Source organism: Triticum urartu, chromosome 6, assembly GCF_003073215.2.
Source record: "Triticum urartu cultivar G1812 chromosome 6, Tu2.1, whole genome shotgun sequence".
NCBI classification, from domain to species: domain Eukaryota; kingdom Viridiplantae; phylum Streptophyta; class Magnoliopsida; order Poales; family Poaceae; genus Triticum; species Triticum urartu.
In genome coordinates, this window is record NC_053027.1 from 493,546,706 (window position 1) to 493,563,916 (window position 17,211).

At 48.6% G+C, this 17,211-nt stretch overlaps 2 protein-coding genes across 2 annotated transcripts; one reads left to right on the forward strand and one right to left on the reverse strand.

Moving 5' to 3' along the window:
* The first annotated feature begins 565 nt into the window (after positions 1 to 565).
* On the forward strand, positions 566 to 6,777 carry LOC125514517 (probable potassium transporter 16). Its single transcript, XM_048679855.1, has 10 exons — positions 566 to 840; positions 2,070 to 2,292; positions 2,421 to 2,663; positions 2,762 to 2,812; positions 3,402 to 3,662; positions 3,860 to 3,912; positions 4,520 to 4,640; positions 4,737 to 4,991; positions 5,238 to 6,055; positions 6,179 to 6,777. The coding sequence occupies exons 1-10, from the start codon at positions 700 to 702 to the stop codon at positions 6,431 to 6,433; spliced, it is 2,421 nt and encodes an 806-aa protein (XP_048535812.1). The 5' UTR covers positions 566 to 699; the 3' UTR covers positions 6,434 to 6,777.
* A 2,941-nt stretch (positions 6,778 to 9,718) lies between these two features.
* Positions 9,719 to 11,558, reverse strand: LOC125512498 (GDSL esterase/lipase At5g37690-like). The gene is made up of 6 exons (XM_048677595.1): positions 11,248 to 11,558; positions 11,043 to 11,170; positions 10,817 to 10,943; positions 10,605 to 10,717; positions 10,242 to 10,491; positions 9,719 to 10,144 (listed from the first exon to the last, which is right to left on the reverse strand). The coding sequence occupies exons 1-6, from the start codon at positions 11,498 to 11,500 to the stop codon at positions 9,888 to 9,890; spliced, it is 1,128 nt and encodes a 375-aa protein (XP_048533552.1). The 5' UTR covers positions 11,501 to 11,558; the 3' UTR covers positions 9,719 to 9,887.
* Positions 11,559 to 17,211: the final 5,653 nt, after the last annotated feature.

The window sequence follows — 17,211 nt, forward strand, 5'->3', positions numbered from 1 at the left end:
TGACTTGCCACACAGATAAGCGGCGGCTTAGGCTTAGCAGCCCATGGTACACGCAGGACGATCGTCTTTTCCTCGAAACGGAAGGCAGGACGAATTTTAGTTTTGGACCCTTATCCACGCTTCCTTCTGATATTACTAGTAAAAATTTAACACATGTGATCCTCAAAATAAAAATAAAATTTTTAACACATGTGAACCGCAGATTTTCTGATCCAACGGGAGCGCACGGGCACGCGTGATCTCAGTCTCTAGAGCTGGCTACCATTCTGGCCGCAGACGACGCCCCCGGGCGAGTCAGTCGAGCGACGGAGCGCCACGTCGCCCACGCGCTGGCGTCGGCCGATACATCGCCATTGGCGACTTTCCGTCCAAAATTAATGAGTCGTGGAGCAAGTCAACATTGACGCTGGACCGACGTGCGTGATCGATCGATCGATCGGCTGGTAAGGTAAACTGTTGCGGCAAGCAAGCAACCCAAAAGCAGCCAGCGAAGCGAGACAAGTCAGTAACGAGAGGTCAGTGCACAGCCTCCCGGCCGGCTGCCTGCGCTTATAAAGGGCGGTATAAGCAGCTCGAGATGGGATGAGCTCCGCAGGGACGTAAGCTAAGCGAAGCAGCAAGCAGATAAAAGGCCATTATAAGTGGTGGCGCACGCGCGCGCGAGCAGGGAAGGTAGTACGCAGCGGCGGGAAAGGGGAGATGGCGATGGCCAGCGCGAGGAGCAGCCTGGAGATCGTGCCCCACAGCGGCGACCTCGAGGTGCCGCCGGCGGACGTGCCGCGGCAGGACTCGCTCTACCGCGACGCCACCAGGCCCGCGCACGGCGGCCACCATGGCCAGGTATGCATGCATGGCAACGCCGTTGGTGAACCTGCTAGCGCGTTGTTATCCTAGTGTCTGTGTTCATCGCCTCGGCCAGTCGGACTGCAAATCTGCATGGTGCCATGGTGCATGCCCATCAGATCGGCCGTGGCTTCTTCCTCCTCTGCCGCATGCCGCATGCGCTGCTCCGTCAAATTAAGCTAGCATTCTCTCCTCCTTCTCCCCGTCGCCCGCCGTTCCGACTGGCCGCCGCCGCCCGTCGCGCGGTTGTGTAGAACGTAACTGAACCCACCACGTACAGTGCCACCGATGAACGGCACTCTTATCCACGAAGACCTTATAAAATAGTACATTAATAAGTTTAAATCCGTCATCTTGGCAACATCTCTCGCTACTCTTATCCACTTGATAAAGGGGTGCAGAAATGCTGAGCCGAATATACAGACTTTTCACCTAAGCCTAACATCAAAAGCCGAAGGCCCCTCCGCGCCCAAGCTGAAGCTGCTGGGAGGAGGAGGAAGGAGATAGCGTGTGACCCAGCATGGTGGCACGTAGACATAGGTAGCACGTTCCTACGGCTGTTCGACGTTGTTGAAGAAGTAAGTAACGAGATTTGTCAGACCTGCCGCACGTTGTTTTCCACCACTTGGACTACTCGGGCAGACTTAGTTGTTCTTTATGTCATGCCACCTGCATATGCATGCATGCTCTACCTTCTAGGACGTACTCCGCTAGGAGAATTAATATGTCGATCCAAGTCCAAGCTTGATATATACTGTAAATGTTCCTATCCTGTGTCTGCTGCTGGGTGGAGGAGGAACGACGATCGAGCGTGTGACCGAGCATGGTACGTGCGGTGGTACGTACGTGGAGAGGAAGCATATAGCGCGTTCCTACTGCTGTTCGACGTTGTTGAGCAAGCAAGGAGATTTCTCAGAGTTGCCGTACGTTGTTTTCCACGACTTAGACTATTCGATCGGGCAGACTCATCAAGTTGTTGTTTGTTCTTTATGTTATGCCACCTGCATATGCATGCTCTAGCTTCTAGGTAGTACAAGAATTGACATGTGGGATCCAAGTCCAAGCTAGATACTGTAAATGTTACTCCTACCTATCAAGTTGGACTGCTCGGGGTGTCAAGTTGGTGTTTTACTGTAGTATATGCACATGCATGGAAGAATTGTTAATAGTATCTTGATCCAAGTCCAAGCTTTCATACTGTAAACGTTACTCCTGCGCACCAACAGGACAACTGGGTGAGGACGCTGCGGCTGGGCTTCCAGTGCGTGGGGATCCTCTACGCCGACCTCGGCACATCGCCGCTCTACGTCTTCTCCAACACCTTCAAATACGGCGTCGAGCACAAGGACGACGTGCTGGGCGTCCTCTCCCTCATCATCTACAGCTTCCTGCTCTTCGCCATGGTCAAGATCATCTTCATCGCGCTCTACGCCAACGACGACGGCGATGGTGCGTGCCAACGATCGTCTCTCACCATACAGATCCATGTGTCATCTGAGACCATCATATATCAGTCTGAAGTCTGAACACCTACGCATGCTGCTAATTGTCTCCATGCCATGAACTCGATTGTTCAGGTGGAACGTTCGCGCTCTACTCGCTGATCTCGAGGTACGCGAGGGTGGCGCTGATCCCGAACCAGCAGGCGGAGGACGACCTCGTCTCCAGCCACCGGCATCTGTCGGCGACGAGGAGGAGGGCGCAGTGGATGAAGAACCTGCTGGAGACGAGCAAGCCGGCCAAGCTCACGCTCTTCTTCCTCACCATCTTCGCCACGGCGCTCGCCATCAGCGACTGCATGCTAACCCCTCCCATCTCCGGTACTCCTCCTCTCTTTCTTACCATCAGAATGACAGGGGCCTAATAACCTTAATTATATGTTTTTCTAATGAATGAATTGCTTGTGCAAATGTTTCAGTACTATCGGCAGTCAACGGCCTGAGACTGAGAGCGCCTCACCTGACAACAGGTACATAGAAATACAGTACCGAGATGTGTACTAACACGCATTCTCTCCACTTTTCAATCGATTTATATGTGAGTGTACGTAATCCATCAGTTAAACCTGGGAAGTCAAATGGAAAATGTGCCCAGCTCATGGCTACTGTCAGCCATAGCCTGCCCTGTATGGAGACTGCTTGCACATGACACGTACAGTCTCAGATCACGTTTCCCATGAGAGCAAAACTGCAAACCACGACAGTTCAGTTTAAACCAACTAGTTGCAATTTCTGACCGTTTCAACTGGCTATTAATTCCTCTCCACGTTTAGCTCGCAAACTAGTCTTCATGTTATTAATAACCAGATCTAGACCGAGCTGTCAAGAAATATAAATAAATTACCAGATCAGGATCAAGTTTGACATAGGACTTGGGACTTTGAGCGCCAGCCTGTTGCTGCTGACCCCCCTTGGTAGTGTAAAAAACAAGCAAGTGAATCCCCAAAGATCTGGGGAAGGAAACGACCTTGACCGACTTTCACCTACATTTCTACAGACTACAGCTTTTTTCTTTACATAATTTGATTCCTGATGATATGATTTGGTTGCTCTGAACAGATCAGATAGTGTGGATCACAGTGGGTATTCTGATATTGTTCTTCGCGGTGCAACACCTCGGGACCGACAAGATCGGTTACACGTTTGCGCCGCTCGTTGTCGTGTGGCTTCTCCTCATCGCCGGTATCGGGCTTTATAACCTGATCAAGTACGATATCGGCACCCTGAAGGCGTTCAACCCCAAGTACATCTTCGACTATTTCCGAAGGAACAAGAAGAAGGGATGGGTTTCGCTCGGTGAAATCCTCCTTTGCTTTACAGGTAAAAAAAGGCCCCTATCATTCTGATGATAGCATATATGGTACTGCATTCACAATATTCCACACTGGTCAGTTTCAGGGGGTGCTGTACTATTAGCAAAAAATCTTATGAAAGCACAATTTGCACACAGTGAACTTTCTTTCTGTGGGGACTGGGGAGCATTTACTGAACTTGACAGAGTTGTTCTTTTGTGACAGGCACGGAAGCCCTCTTTGCTGATCTAGGATACTTCAGCATAAAGTCAATTCAGGTATAAATGAACATCCTCTTTGACTGCCACAATTACACTACATGATGCATTACACAATATTGAGGGATAATGATATATATTTAGACAGAAGATTCCTTGACCACTTCAAAGTTTGAAGCTCTCTTCTTATAACTGTAAAAAAGATGATTAGGAAGATTTCCTTTGACTGCCAAGGTTCTGAAGATACTCCCACCATTCCACGAGGTTTTTGGTATGGACAGAGTTTATCAGATGGAACTTTGGCTATTGTTTTTAACCCAAACATGTAAACTTGCATAACTAGAAAATACTTCTTTGAAAAAAATTCAAAAATTATATTTGTTTGGAAATCACAATAAGCTTTTCAATAGCGACAGTGAAAATTAAAGAAGCTTGACTACAACTTTCTAGAATGCCATCTATTTTAGATTGGGGTAGTAGAACTATTATGACTTTGTATACCATACACTGTGTTGTTTATTTCCTTAATATGACCATCACCTTTTCAATATGATTAGTGTAGTTTCTTTTACTGACCTGTACATGGTGAACTGTATGTAGGAAATTCTAGTACTTTCCAAGAATATACTATATGAAGACTGAACTAACATTTTTTCCCCTGTTTCAGCTGAGCTTTAGCTTTGGCTTACTCCCCTCCGTGTTGCTCACTTATATTGGGCAAGCAGCTTACCTCAGGACGCACATGGACGACATGATAATATCCAACGCTTTCTTCGAATCCATTCCAAGTATGTAATCGACAAGATACCTTACTAGTGTATACAGTACTACTATTCTGTAAGCCGTGCATCAGAAACTAATTAAAATTTCATGTGCAATTCCAGGCACTTTGTTCTGGCCGACGTTCGTTCTCGCGCTTCTAGCTTCAGTCATCGGAAGCCAAGCCATGGTCTCGTGCGCCTTCGCAACCATGTCACATCTGCAAACACTTAGCTGCTTCCCGAGGGTGAAGATACTGCGCACGTCAAGGCGTTACTCGGGCCAACTCTACATCCCTGAAGTCAACTTCTTCCTTTGCGTGGCTTCTTGTGTCGTCACCATAAGCTTCAGGACAACCGGTTTCATCGCCAAGGCACATGGTAAGAAATGCATCCAACACATGATTGAACAGAAAATATAGTTTCAAATAGCGGGTCATGCCTCTTAGCGGTGGATCCCTTCTAAACGTAACAGTGTGCTATTTAAAATGTGTGTTCATGTGTTTGGACCAAAGTCTCTTAGCCCAGGATCTCTTCTAAACGCTATAGCGTGCTATTTAAAACCATGACAGAAATCTATGCATGCTTATCTCTGTGGCCTAATGGACATGACGCGTGCTTGAACAGAGATCTGCGTGGCGCTTGTGATGGTGATCACGACGCTGTTGATGACGATCGTGATGCTCCTGGTGTGGAAGGTGAATATCTGGTGGATCGCCGCTTTCTTCGTCGTCTTCATGTCCACGGAGACCGTCTACCTGTCGGCGGTGCTGTACAAGTTCACACAGGGCCCGTACTTCCCGCTGGCCATGTCGGCGGTGCTCATGGTGATCATGATCGTGTGGCACTACGTGCACGTGAAGCGGTACAAGTACGAGCTCCAGCACACGGTGTCGCCCGACGAGGTGAAGCACCTCCTCGAGCGCCACGACCTCAAGCGGGTCCCGGGGCTCGGCCTTTTCTACACGGAGCTAGTGCAGGGCATCCCGCCCATCTTCCCCCACCTCATCGAGAAGATCCCCACCGTCCACTCCGTCATCGTCTTCATCTCCGTCAAGCACCTGCCCATCCCGCACGTTGACGTTCAGGAGCGCTTCCTCTTCCGGCAGGTGGAGCCCAAGGAGAGCATGGTGTTCCGGTGCGTCGCTCGGTACGGCTACCGGGACACCCTCGAGATGGCCGGCGACTTCGTGGCCACCCTCGTCGAGTACCTCCAGTACTATGTCCGGGACCTCAGCCTCTACTGCACGGCCGAGCCGCTCAGAACAAGCTACCCTAGCATTCGGATCGATAGCTTCAGATGGGAGAAGAAGCCCTCGGGGCGCTCAGGGCGCTCGGGGCATGGCCATGGCATCCATGCCGAGGAGATGCTTACACCAATCCAGTCCTTCTCTGAGCTCACGATGCATCAAGTTGGTATGAGCAACCGGCTGCCGCAATTTCAGGTGAACAATCTACACGCCAACTACAAGCTATATTCTCTTATCAAGAATTAGTTGCATTTCTCATCTATACTCTACATTATTGGCTGGATCTGATTTTTGGTACTTGTTCTCACATTGAACTAGACGGCCAAGATGAACCTAGAGGAGATGTTGAGAATTGAGGAGGACCAAAAGGTGATCCAACGGGAGGTGGATAATGGTGTGGTGTACATACTTGGGGAGACCGAAGTGGTGGCCAAGCCCCACTCCAACCTCCTTAAGAAGATTGCCGTAAACTACATCTTCGACTTCCTACGGAAGAACTCTCGAAAAGGGGAGAAGATGTTGTCCATTCCACGCGGGCAACTTCTCAAGGTTGGTATCACATATGAAATATAAATTTACAGAGCAAGCAGACGGATTATGTGCACAAAGGGGCCGTGTAGATATGTGCACCATGCATGCCGAAGACTTCATGTGTTGGTTCATGGAATTGATGGGCGTGCGAACATACGTCTGTGGGGCAGCAGAATGAATGTATTTCATATGTACAAGAACGTATGTCTGCGGAGTAGGCATCTTATTAGTCATGTCGGCTATGTATTTTTCCACCTCTTGTCATGTATGCGTGATGTCGGTTGTGTGCATCCTAAGTATGCAAAGGCTAGATGTGAACTCATTGTGCTTGTATCCCCTTGATGTGACTTTATAAGTTCATAAAAGCGCCCTTTTACCAAGTGAAAGACGTATATCTATGGGGCTAGACAGAGAGCTGTCTAGTAAGGAATTGCGTCAGGTATTATTATTGCACACTATGTACCACATGTTGTTGCTAAGTCTACCAACCTTCAGTTGATATACTCCCTTGGTAAAGAAATATAAGAGCGTTTATAGATCACTGAAGTAGTGATATAAACACCCTTATATTTTTATTTTCTTTATAGAGCGAGTAGTTTCCAACAACCTAAATGAGTTGTTCAAGAAGATGACCTTGGATGTTAGGGGGAGACCAATTAAGATAATGGTCGCATGCCGCATGCATTAGGGCAAAGATGATGGTTAAGTACAATGGGAGGAAAATTGGTGGAGAAAATCTAGATGGTAGATAACCTCTACTTATACATAGAAAAAACATAAGAGGCCAAGGGGACTAGGAACTACAAGTATTTGCGTGTTGGTCCTAATGCGTGGCAAGTAAACAGTGGGGAAAAAAGCCATATTTTGTGAATCTGGTAGATTGAACATGTTCAGTGGGGGAAAAAGCAACACCTTATCACCATGTTGGTTAACCCATATATAAATCAAACCAACACCCTCAAGACTTTGTCCATGAGTTATTCAAAATGCCAATGTACATACTTGAAAGCATACAAGCCACTGATATACCATGTACCTAGCCCAGATGCATGGACGAAGACTGATACGAGAGACATTGACCCTCCTATTTTCAAAGAGGAAAAGGGCATAGAGCGAACCAAATGAAGGAAGGGACAATTTGAAGTCCCAAAACCCAGAGATACATCTATACTAGGAACAATAATTTATATTCACATCCATTTGAGCGACAAGTAATATGAACCGGAGGAAGCAGTAACAACAAGAGACAAAGCCATATGTACACCAGTTATGAAGTTCCATAGTGGGGACTGCAGTTGAGGAAACATAAACACAAGGTATTAAGCATGTTTATTTTTTGTTTTACTGTCAATGTGTTCCTCTAATGCATCCATTTTATTCTTGCGTTTCAACAAAATAGAAGAAACACAAAGGAGCAATGAAATTCATCATCTGCTCCTACAGCTGCAACCTTATCTTTCCAGAAAAAAAAAACTGCAACCTTATCTGATGGATGGGCTGCACTTAATCCTGTGAATGGGTGGCTGGATGTGCTGCATCGTGCAGGGATCGGCTGAAACCGTCGTCCGCGTAGCAGCGTTCATGTTACAAGGGCTCTTCCTCCGAGTGCTGCAGCTACTGGTCCATCTTCTTCACAGCGTGCTCCTACCAAAGCAAGAATAAAAACCATGCAAAATAGCACCACTAATACTCGATCTCTTTCTCTGTTCCTAATGTCTTTCTTCTTCCTCTCCACGCATAGGGAGCAGGCTATTACACCTAAATTCGTAATGAGAAGTACTGGCAGTGGCAGAGCAATGAGTGACGAGTAAACAAAAATAGGGGAACATGCAGAAATCTCATCAAACGTACCTCAGATCGGGCCGGGCGGTTGACTGCTGGCCTGCTGCAGCTACACAAGGCCGGGTGCCGGGCACGGGGCACCCACTGCCGAGCGTGGACTGGGCGGCCGCGGGCTCCGGCTGGGCGCGCTGACGCCGGGCAGGGGCGGGTCGCCGGCGAATTAGGGCGGCGAGATCGGTGGGAGTGCAGAGCAGTCGAGGGGAATCAGGGAGACGGTTTTTTTTTAATTGATAAATCCCGAAATGTTTGGATTTTAGCATGACAATTCGAACATTTTTTTAGTGAAAATTTTAGTTCACACGATATTGGTATACATAAAAAATTTCTGACAAAAAAGGACAAAGTTGGCTTGTTTTAACAACTAAAATTGCCACATCGCATCAACAAAATTTGCCATGAAAAAGCATTCGAGATAACATGCATAAAATCCAAACGTTCGAGATTTATCAGGGTATTTTTTTTCTTTTGAGCAAAAGGCTACGGCGGTTCTTTTTTGAGGGGTTGGAAAAACTTTTGTTTTTTAACACAGTATAGACACAAATGCTCATATATACGCGCATGCACTTATCCTTATGAACGCATACATGCACACCCTATCTCTAAGAGCACCTCCGAAAGACTGAGCCGATATATCATCTTAAGATTTTATGAAGTCATCGTAAACATCTCGTAGTCGATGAGAACATCTCCTCCCGCTAAACATGTATCGTCAGAAATTCTAAAATAAATCAAGGATAAATACGAGCACCAGAACTTATAGTAATATCTGGTCTTTCTATCGGCCAAACATGCCGACCAAAATTCAGAGCAGTAGCAACTCTACCTAAACTATGTGCTTCGACATTTAAACTTTGTTTCTCATAAAGGAGGAAGTAAGATTTGGCAGGCACACAAGCACTGCGGCACTATACATGACCGTGGCACAAATTTTAATATTTGTAGACACGTGTAGGACGAGGAAGCGTTTTGCTTTTCAGGAGCATTTTCTCCTGCATGAACAGTAATGTAACCTTTTCTTACAAATTTGCAGGTAGCATTTAGGATGACATTTTAAGGTAACATTTAGTGTTCAATTTGTTTTTTGCATAGTCCAAAATGTTTAACCTTTTCTTAGAAATTTGCAGATAGCATTTGAATGTTACTATAAATACATAAAATAAAACTTGGTATTTTTTTGACATTTCAACTATCATTTTTGTGCGCTCCTGAAAGCCAAATTGGATTTCCACATGTAGGACCGATTCTCAAAATGAACCACGCATTAAAAAAGGCCGCATGTAAGTGATTCTCATATACATTGATTTCTTTTTCTTTTTGGTCTGTGCAGGACACATCTAGATGTGACATAATTATGTCACATCTAATCTTATGATCACTCTGTTTATGGTCTATTTTTTTATTCTAGTTTTTTTTATTTCTTATTGTTGCATTATATATTTGTGGGAGTTTAGATGTGATATCTTTAAAAAAACATCCAGATATGAATTAGACAAACTGTTTTTTTTGAACACGTATACATTGATTTCGTCCCCTTGGCTATGAAACAACAACTCGTATAAATTACGGTATTTCACCTACATCTCACAGTTAAAACTGAAACAATGTCCGGAGTAAAGACGTGAAATCGATCAACATCAATGTGGGTTTAAATCTTTTAAGCCCGACGAGGAGAAGGCGCCGGCACCGCGGCTGGTCCGGGCGCGCCGGAGCGAGGGGCCGGAGCCGGAGCGCTGGCGGTCGTCATGCCGGCCCAGAGGCGGTCGGCGATGACCCGGTTGGCGGCGTCAGAGGTGTGGTACGCGTCCCAGAACACGTACGCCTTGCGGTCGCGGCAGGGCGTCGAGTCCGGCAGGCAGAGGCCGCCGACCTTGGTGTCCACGCCGCAGCACGACGTGTCGGACGTCGTGAACCCTGCAACAAACAGCAGCGCAGAAGAAAAGAAGAGGAGGTCAGGCACGGACCACGACGCACCGGAACGGCTTGGCCGGCGCCGTCGATGTTACCGTACCGTTTCTCTGCGGGTGGTCGATGAGCTCCTTGACGACGGAGTAGCAGTCGGCGAGCGCCATCTGCGCGCCGGGCAGCCTGGCGTTCATGCCGTCGAGCAGCTTCTTGGCGGCGGCGTTGAACTGCACGGCGTAGCTGTTCACCTGGGCTATGCACTCCCCGGTGGCCGACTTGACGCGCTGCGACGGGATGCAGCCCAGCGGGGGCAGCCCGTTGAACGCCACCTTCCGCGCGCCGAGCCCGTACAGCCTCTGCATAGTTAATCAGCGGACTGTCTGTCAAATGGATGCATTCCCGACTTGATAATCGACTCTAGCTTTGTGCATGTCTCTAGCCTGGGACAGTGATCAGATGTGTTTCTTGCCTTGAGCTGCCGGTCTAGAGTGGCGACGAGGAGGCGGATGAACTGGTCGTGCGTGTACGTCGTGCCGTCCGCCATGAACGGCTGCAGGAAGTTGTTGATGTAGTCGTTGCTCCCTGATGCAGACGACCAGATTAATTTATGATGCGCGTGATTAATCCATAAGCTCGTGCGTACTACTTTTTCACGGAGTGAGACGAAGGCAAACGACGTACCGAGACCAATTTGGAACATCGCTGCGTTGACAGTCTCCTCGGCGGCCTCCTTGCCGATCTTGGCGATCATCGCCCTCTTGACAGTCTCGAAGCACGATATCTGCTCGTCGAACGAGAAGTACTCGACCTGCAAATTGCAATGCCTCATTTAACCGTGTCAGAAAACTCTCCACGGGAGTTACCGATCAGTTTCTGCAGAGGAAAAGTGATTAGCGATGCGGCTCACAAAGTAGACGCCGGTCTCGTTCAGAATGCCGGCGCCACCAGACGCGAAGTTGACGCCGGCGAGGAAGTCGTCGTCGGCCAACGACAAGGAGAGGAACGGCGGCGGGGGCGGGATGCCAAACTTGGCAGCTGCATCAGTCGTACCCAAAGCATCAGTCCATACGATTCAGGAGTTAATTAACATTGACACTTAGCTGGTGACTTACCCATGTAGTCTCCGATGGTTCTTCCATTGGTGAACCTCCCGGTGGCGACGCCGTTGGGGTAGTCGATGCCGTACCAGGGGTAGTTGGACCTGGCGAGGGAGAGCTGGAAGTAGTTGTTGTTCCCCACGTCCGACATCGAGTCGCCGAACACGTACGTCACCGGGCCCTTGGTCGCCGTGCCACCGGCGACCCAACAATGTGCGGCTGCGGCGACGATGGCAATGCCGACGACGAGCGCGCGGAGAGCTGCCATTGCTTGTTGCTTTGGTACAGTACTCCCTGACCGAAGAACACACACAAGCGTCTGTGTGTTGGTGCTGATTTGCATGGCGGGGCGGCGCCGATTTATATATAGTGCGGCACAAAACCGTGGCTCGTCTAGAAGGTCGGGTTATTATTGTGAAAAACGGGTCTATAGTTTTCCGGCCAGCTTGAGTTGAGTGTAGTGCGATGAACGGCAATACTGCGAGCTCACGGCTAGCCCGGTGTGGCGGCCGCGCGGGCAAACGAGAAAACAGAGGAGTTGGCCGTGCGAGCAGACGTGGTAGCTGAGGTGGTTGAAGAAGAATGACGCACTGCACTGTGTTGTTGCTAGAAGCAATTTTGCTTTGCTTGAATCGAGAACGTGAAAAACAGCTCCCTGGTGGGTGCGAACGTTGCAAACCTGCTGCAACCGGACAAACGAGAAATTTCCGGGTTTTTTTTTCCTCTTAGGGAGGAGTAAGATACGGCCGGGAAAAAGGGACTTGTCAATCCTTCAATTGAGACTGTGCACTCTATCTATGAGAAGGTAGATAAGGATGAAAACCATTAATCCCCTCCTAATTGAACGTAAGGATTCCTTGGAAAATGTTGAGCAGGAGACTTAAAACTCTCGGGAAATTGTCTTGCCTAGCTAAGAGACATTAAAGACAGGAGCATGTGTCATCACAAAAAAGAAGAAGACAAGAGCATGTGAGAGGCAACCCATGTTATCCTTTTGTTTCCTTTGTTTGTCAATGAGGATGTTGCTCTTCCTGTCAAAAAAAAAGAAGAAGAAGAAAAGGGTGTTGATCTTTGTAACCATTTTGTTTTTATGTTTTTTTTCTTAATGAAGTGCCAAGGATTGCCTTTACCATGTTAAGTTTGTAAGTCTGTGAGTTGTTGTGCTGAAACAACAGAAAGTTTGCTGCTAGGTTTTATTTTGTCACGGTTTCTACACAGTAAGCATAGATAAGTGCTTTGTTTTTTACGGGGATACGTAAATGCTTTGTCAGGTGGTAAGTTTTTAGTTTTTGGAAGTTACATAGGTATGGATATTATTTATGTCTTGTGACGCCCTCGATTCAATACATTAATCATACACGCAAATGTGTACGATCAAGATCAAGGACTCATAGGAAGATATCACAACACAACTCTAGACGCAAATTAAATATAATACAAGATTTATATTACAAGCCAGGGGCCTCGAGGGCTCGAATACACAAGAGTCAGTGGAAGCAACAATATCTGAGAACAGACATAAGTTAGACAAGTTTTGCCTTAAGAAGGCTAGCACAAAAGCAACATTGATCGAAAAGGCAAGGCCTCCTGCCTGAGAGCCTGCTAACTAATCCAGGTCGTCAGCGGCTGTCATGTAGTAGTAGGCACCCTGGGGGTAGTTGTAGTCATCAGTGGTGTCGTCTAGCTCCTGGGATCCGTCATCTGGTCGCAACAATCGGGTATAGGGAAAAAAGAGGTAGCAAAGCAACCGTGATCAGTACTCATCCAAAGTACTCGCAAGACTTACATCAGATCTAAACTAAGTATGCATCTGTATCAAAGAAAATGGGCTATATCTGTGGACTAAACTGCAGAATGCCAGAAGAGAAGGGGAAATCCTAGCCTATCGAAGACTAGCATCTTCAAGCATCTTCAAGCATCTTGCAGCATATAGAAGAGTACAGATCAACTTAATGTAAAGTAGTAGTAGTGCTATCAACCTCGGCCATAGATCCTTTCTCGACTCCATGCGAGAAAGCAATCCCAGAGCCATACTATCCAGTTATCACCTCAAGTATCCAGTTCTAGTTGTATCAATCGGGATACAACTCCGAGCGCCCGTTACCGTAGGACAGGCTATCGATAGATGTTTTCTTCCCTGCAAGGGTGCACCAACTTACCCACCACGCTCGATTAACTCCGGCCGGACACACTTTCCTGGGTCATGCCCGGCCTTGGCCAAACAATACGCCGCAACCCGACCTACGCTTAATAGAGAGGTCAGCACGCCAGACTAAACCTATGCCCCCAGGGGTCATAGGCCATCGCCCCGGGAACTCCTGCACGTTGCGGACGCGGTCGGTGAGCAGACCTAGCTACCTCCTTAAAAAGGCAGGAGCTTACTAGTCCAACCTAGCGCGCGCCACTTAGTCGCTGACGTCTAATAAGCTTCGGCTGATGCATACGACGCAGAATGCCCATACAATGCCCACGTGATGGTTAGTGCTATCAGGCTAGAGGCCCCTCAGATCAAATATCCAAACCGTTAGTGTGTTGGTAGTGCGGCCACGAGCAGAGACTCACGAAAGATGTGACCCCGTCGCCCCGTCTCGAGTACTTGCGGCAAGGGCTAAGAATGCCCGACCACGCCTCATAAGTATCTCGCGGGCACCTTCCAGGTCAACCCGTCTCCACATCACTCGCGGGTACCCCTCAGGGTCGACCCGCCTTTCCAAGTAACAGTTGTAAAGTCCAAGTATCCGTGTGTCCAAACATCAAGGGGAAAACCAGAGGAATCAAGCCTGGTGAATTCCACTCGATGTAATCATCAAGGTGAACGTAAGAGGATCCACCCTCAAAGTTCACACTTGAGGGGTTTCATGACAGAGACGTATCGGAAGTGGTTAAGGAAGAAATCACCCTCGATGACCACGACCGAATAGCTACAATACAGAGGTCTCATCAGCAGTGATGTAAGAGGTTCAACCCTCAGCACTCGATGGTAACTCTGCAGAGTCGTACAACTAGGGGGGGTGATGTGCGGTCTCGGGGCCTGGACATCGATCACGTTTATCGAGTCATCGAACATAAAGCGGGGCAACTGGGACAAGGTGGGGGTCACTGATGGATCACTAACCAACCTATACTAAGCAGTTTAGGATAAGCAGGTAAGGTAACAATAAGCAGGTAACAAAAAACAGGCTATGCATCAGAGTAGGATCATACAGAAAGCAATAGCAGTTCTAATGCAAGCATGAGAGGGAAAGAAATGGGCGATACCGGAATGCTCAAGGGGGGTTTGCTTGCCTGGAAGCTCTGCGGAAAAGGAAGAAGTGTCGTCGACGTAGTCGATCACAAGGTCATCAGCATCGATGTCGGGGCCTACTGGAGAGAAGAGGGGGAAGAAACAATAAATATAAAGCAAACAAAGCATCACAAAGCATAACATGGCAATATGCTGTGCCGGGTGTGACCAAACATATGGCTACATGATATATGTAAAGGGGGAATTCAACCGGGAATGTTTTCCCGGTTCCGGACCTGTGTAAGACAGATGACCGGAGGGGGAATGTTCCATGTTCAGATAGTTAGAGGCATCTGACAGGTATGTGGGTAGCGTATTCGGGTTCGTCTCGTTTTTCTGAGCAACTTTCATGTAGAAAACATTTTCATCTGAGTTACGGTTTATTTTCTACGAATTTTCAAAGACTAAACCATTTTCTAGGATTAATTAAATTAACAGAAAAGAATTACTATGTCAGCATGACATCACTGTGACGTCAGCAGTAAACAGGACGGCTGACCAGGTCAAACTGACCAGTGGGTCCCACCTGTCATAGAGAGTGGGGCTAACAGGGGTTTATTTTAATTAGACAGAGTTAATTAGCAGTAGGGCCCCACATGTCAGTGACTGATTAGGCTAATTAATTAGTTTCATTTATAAAAACGTTATAATTAGTTTAATTACGTGGTGGGGCCCCCATGTCAGTGCCACTAGGCTGCCCAATCAGCACGTTGGCTAGGCCAACATAGTCAATGGGGCCCCATGGCCCACTGGCAGTGACCCAGGGGGTGGCCCCAGGTGTGCCAGCTCAGCGAAGCCGCCGGAGTAGCTCCGGCGAGCTCGCGCGCAGCGGCTGAACGCCGGCGAGCGTTGGGATTCGTCTACGGGACACCAAATCGAGTGTTGTTTCTTGCTTTCGGACGAGAAGAGTGCCCACCGTCTATCTACGTCGTCGGAACGCGCGGGGATGGCCGGAAACAATGCCGGTGATGAGCGTGGCGGACAACAGTTCGACGTGGACGGGGATCTCCCTACGGGGCTCCAAAACGACCGCGGCTGGTCGCGTTCGAACGCGGTCTCGATGCCGCGTCGCGTGGTGTGGTCGGTTGGACTCGGGGGTGACCGGAACTGCACCGACGACGAGTGGAGGCGGCGGTGGTTTTCGAGCGCACGACACAACGGAGCAGCAGCGCACTAAAGCATGAACTAACGGGTGCGGGAGGTGCTACGCATTGCGGGGAACACGACGCGCACGGGCTTGTGACCACTTGGTCGCCAGAGCCACGCCGGCGACGAGCTCGGGCGGAGCCGCATTCGAGCACGACGTGGAGGAGGAGCTATGGCGGCGGAAAGGTTTGGGAAAGAGAGGGGAAAGGAGCGCATGCTCACGGTGCTCCTGCAGGTGTGCTCAAGTGGGCTCGGGGAGGGCTTGGTGCCGCGGCTTCAGCGGCGAAGCTCGTCGGAGCAGAGGAGGAAGACGACGGCGTCGTGGGTGTTGCGGTGGCTCCGAGCTCCAATGAGGCGCACCAGTCGAAGCAGTGAACGACGGCGGCCCTTGGAGACGCAGTGGGGCCGCGAGGTGGGCACGGTGGCCGTGGCTAGGCCGGAGCCATGGCGGCGGGCGCGCTCGGGATTGAGCGAGAGGAGAGGAGAGAGGTGGAGAGGACGAGGGGGTGGGAAAGACAGGAGAGGAGGGGAGCGAGGCGTTGGGGCCTTATCCCCTCTCCGGCGTCATGGAGTACGGGGCGGCGCGCCCAGTCCGGCGAGGACGAGTGGGACGCGCCGTGTCGGACGAACAGAGAGAGGAGGGGGTTGACCGAGGAGGACGAGTGGGCCGGCCTGGGTGAGGGGGCGTTGGGCCGGCCCAGGTGGGCTTGGCCCGAGGGGGCAGGGGGAGACTTTTCCTTTTTCTTTTTCTCTTTTTTTCAATAGCTTTTTCTTTTTCTTTTTAGCCAATAATGACTTGCAAAATTATGTCACTGGCCAAAACAATTTCAAAGAATGAAAGTGCACTGCCACAAAAAGATTGTGAGACTTTTGAAATAGTTTGCCAATTTTATAAATTAAAAAGGCATTTAACTTATTGCTTAGGTCACTATTTTAAGCAGCTTAGGCCACTTAAACCCTTTGCAAAAATGTTGGTTCACCACCAATATTAGTTGTGGATTATTTGGCACATGATGAACATTTTAGTTTTCATGTTTGAGAAATTTTTTATTTCACTCAGATTTTGAAATTGAATTCAAATGGAATTTGAAATGAGAGAGAACCAAGGATGATCAAACACTTGTTTAGCAAAATGATTAACTTAACCCCAGGGGTTACTGTAGCATCATTACACACGGGTGTTACAAATCTCCTGCTCTAAAAGAAATTCTCGTCCCGAGAATTAAGAGGTAGAAGGGAAAAGATCGGGGTATTCATCCCGGAGGTTATCTTCGCGTTCCCAAGTGGCTTCATCTTTAGTATGATTCGACCATTGCACCTTGAGAAACTTGGTAACCTTCTGGTGGGTTCGACGTTCATCTTCTTCAAGAATGCGGATCGGATGCTCTTTGTATGTGAGATCATCTTGAACTTCAATCAATTCTGGATCCACTTCATGTTCCGGATCCTTGAAGCATCGACGAAGTTGCGACACGTGGAAGACGTCATGCTCGTGAGAGAACTGAGGTGGAAACTCCAATTGATAAGCCACCAGTCCACGACGGGCGAGG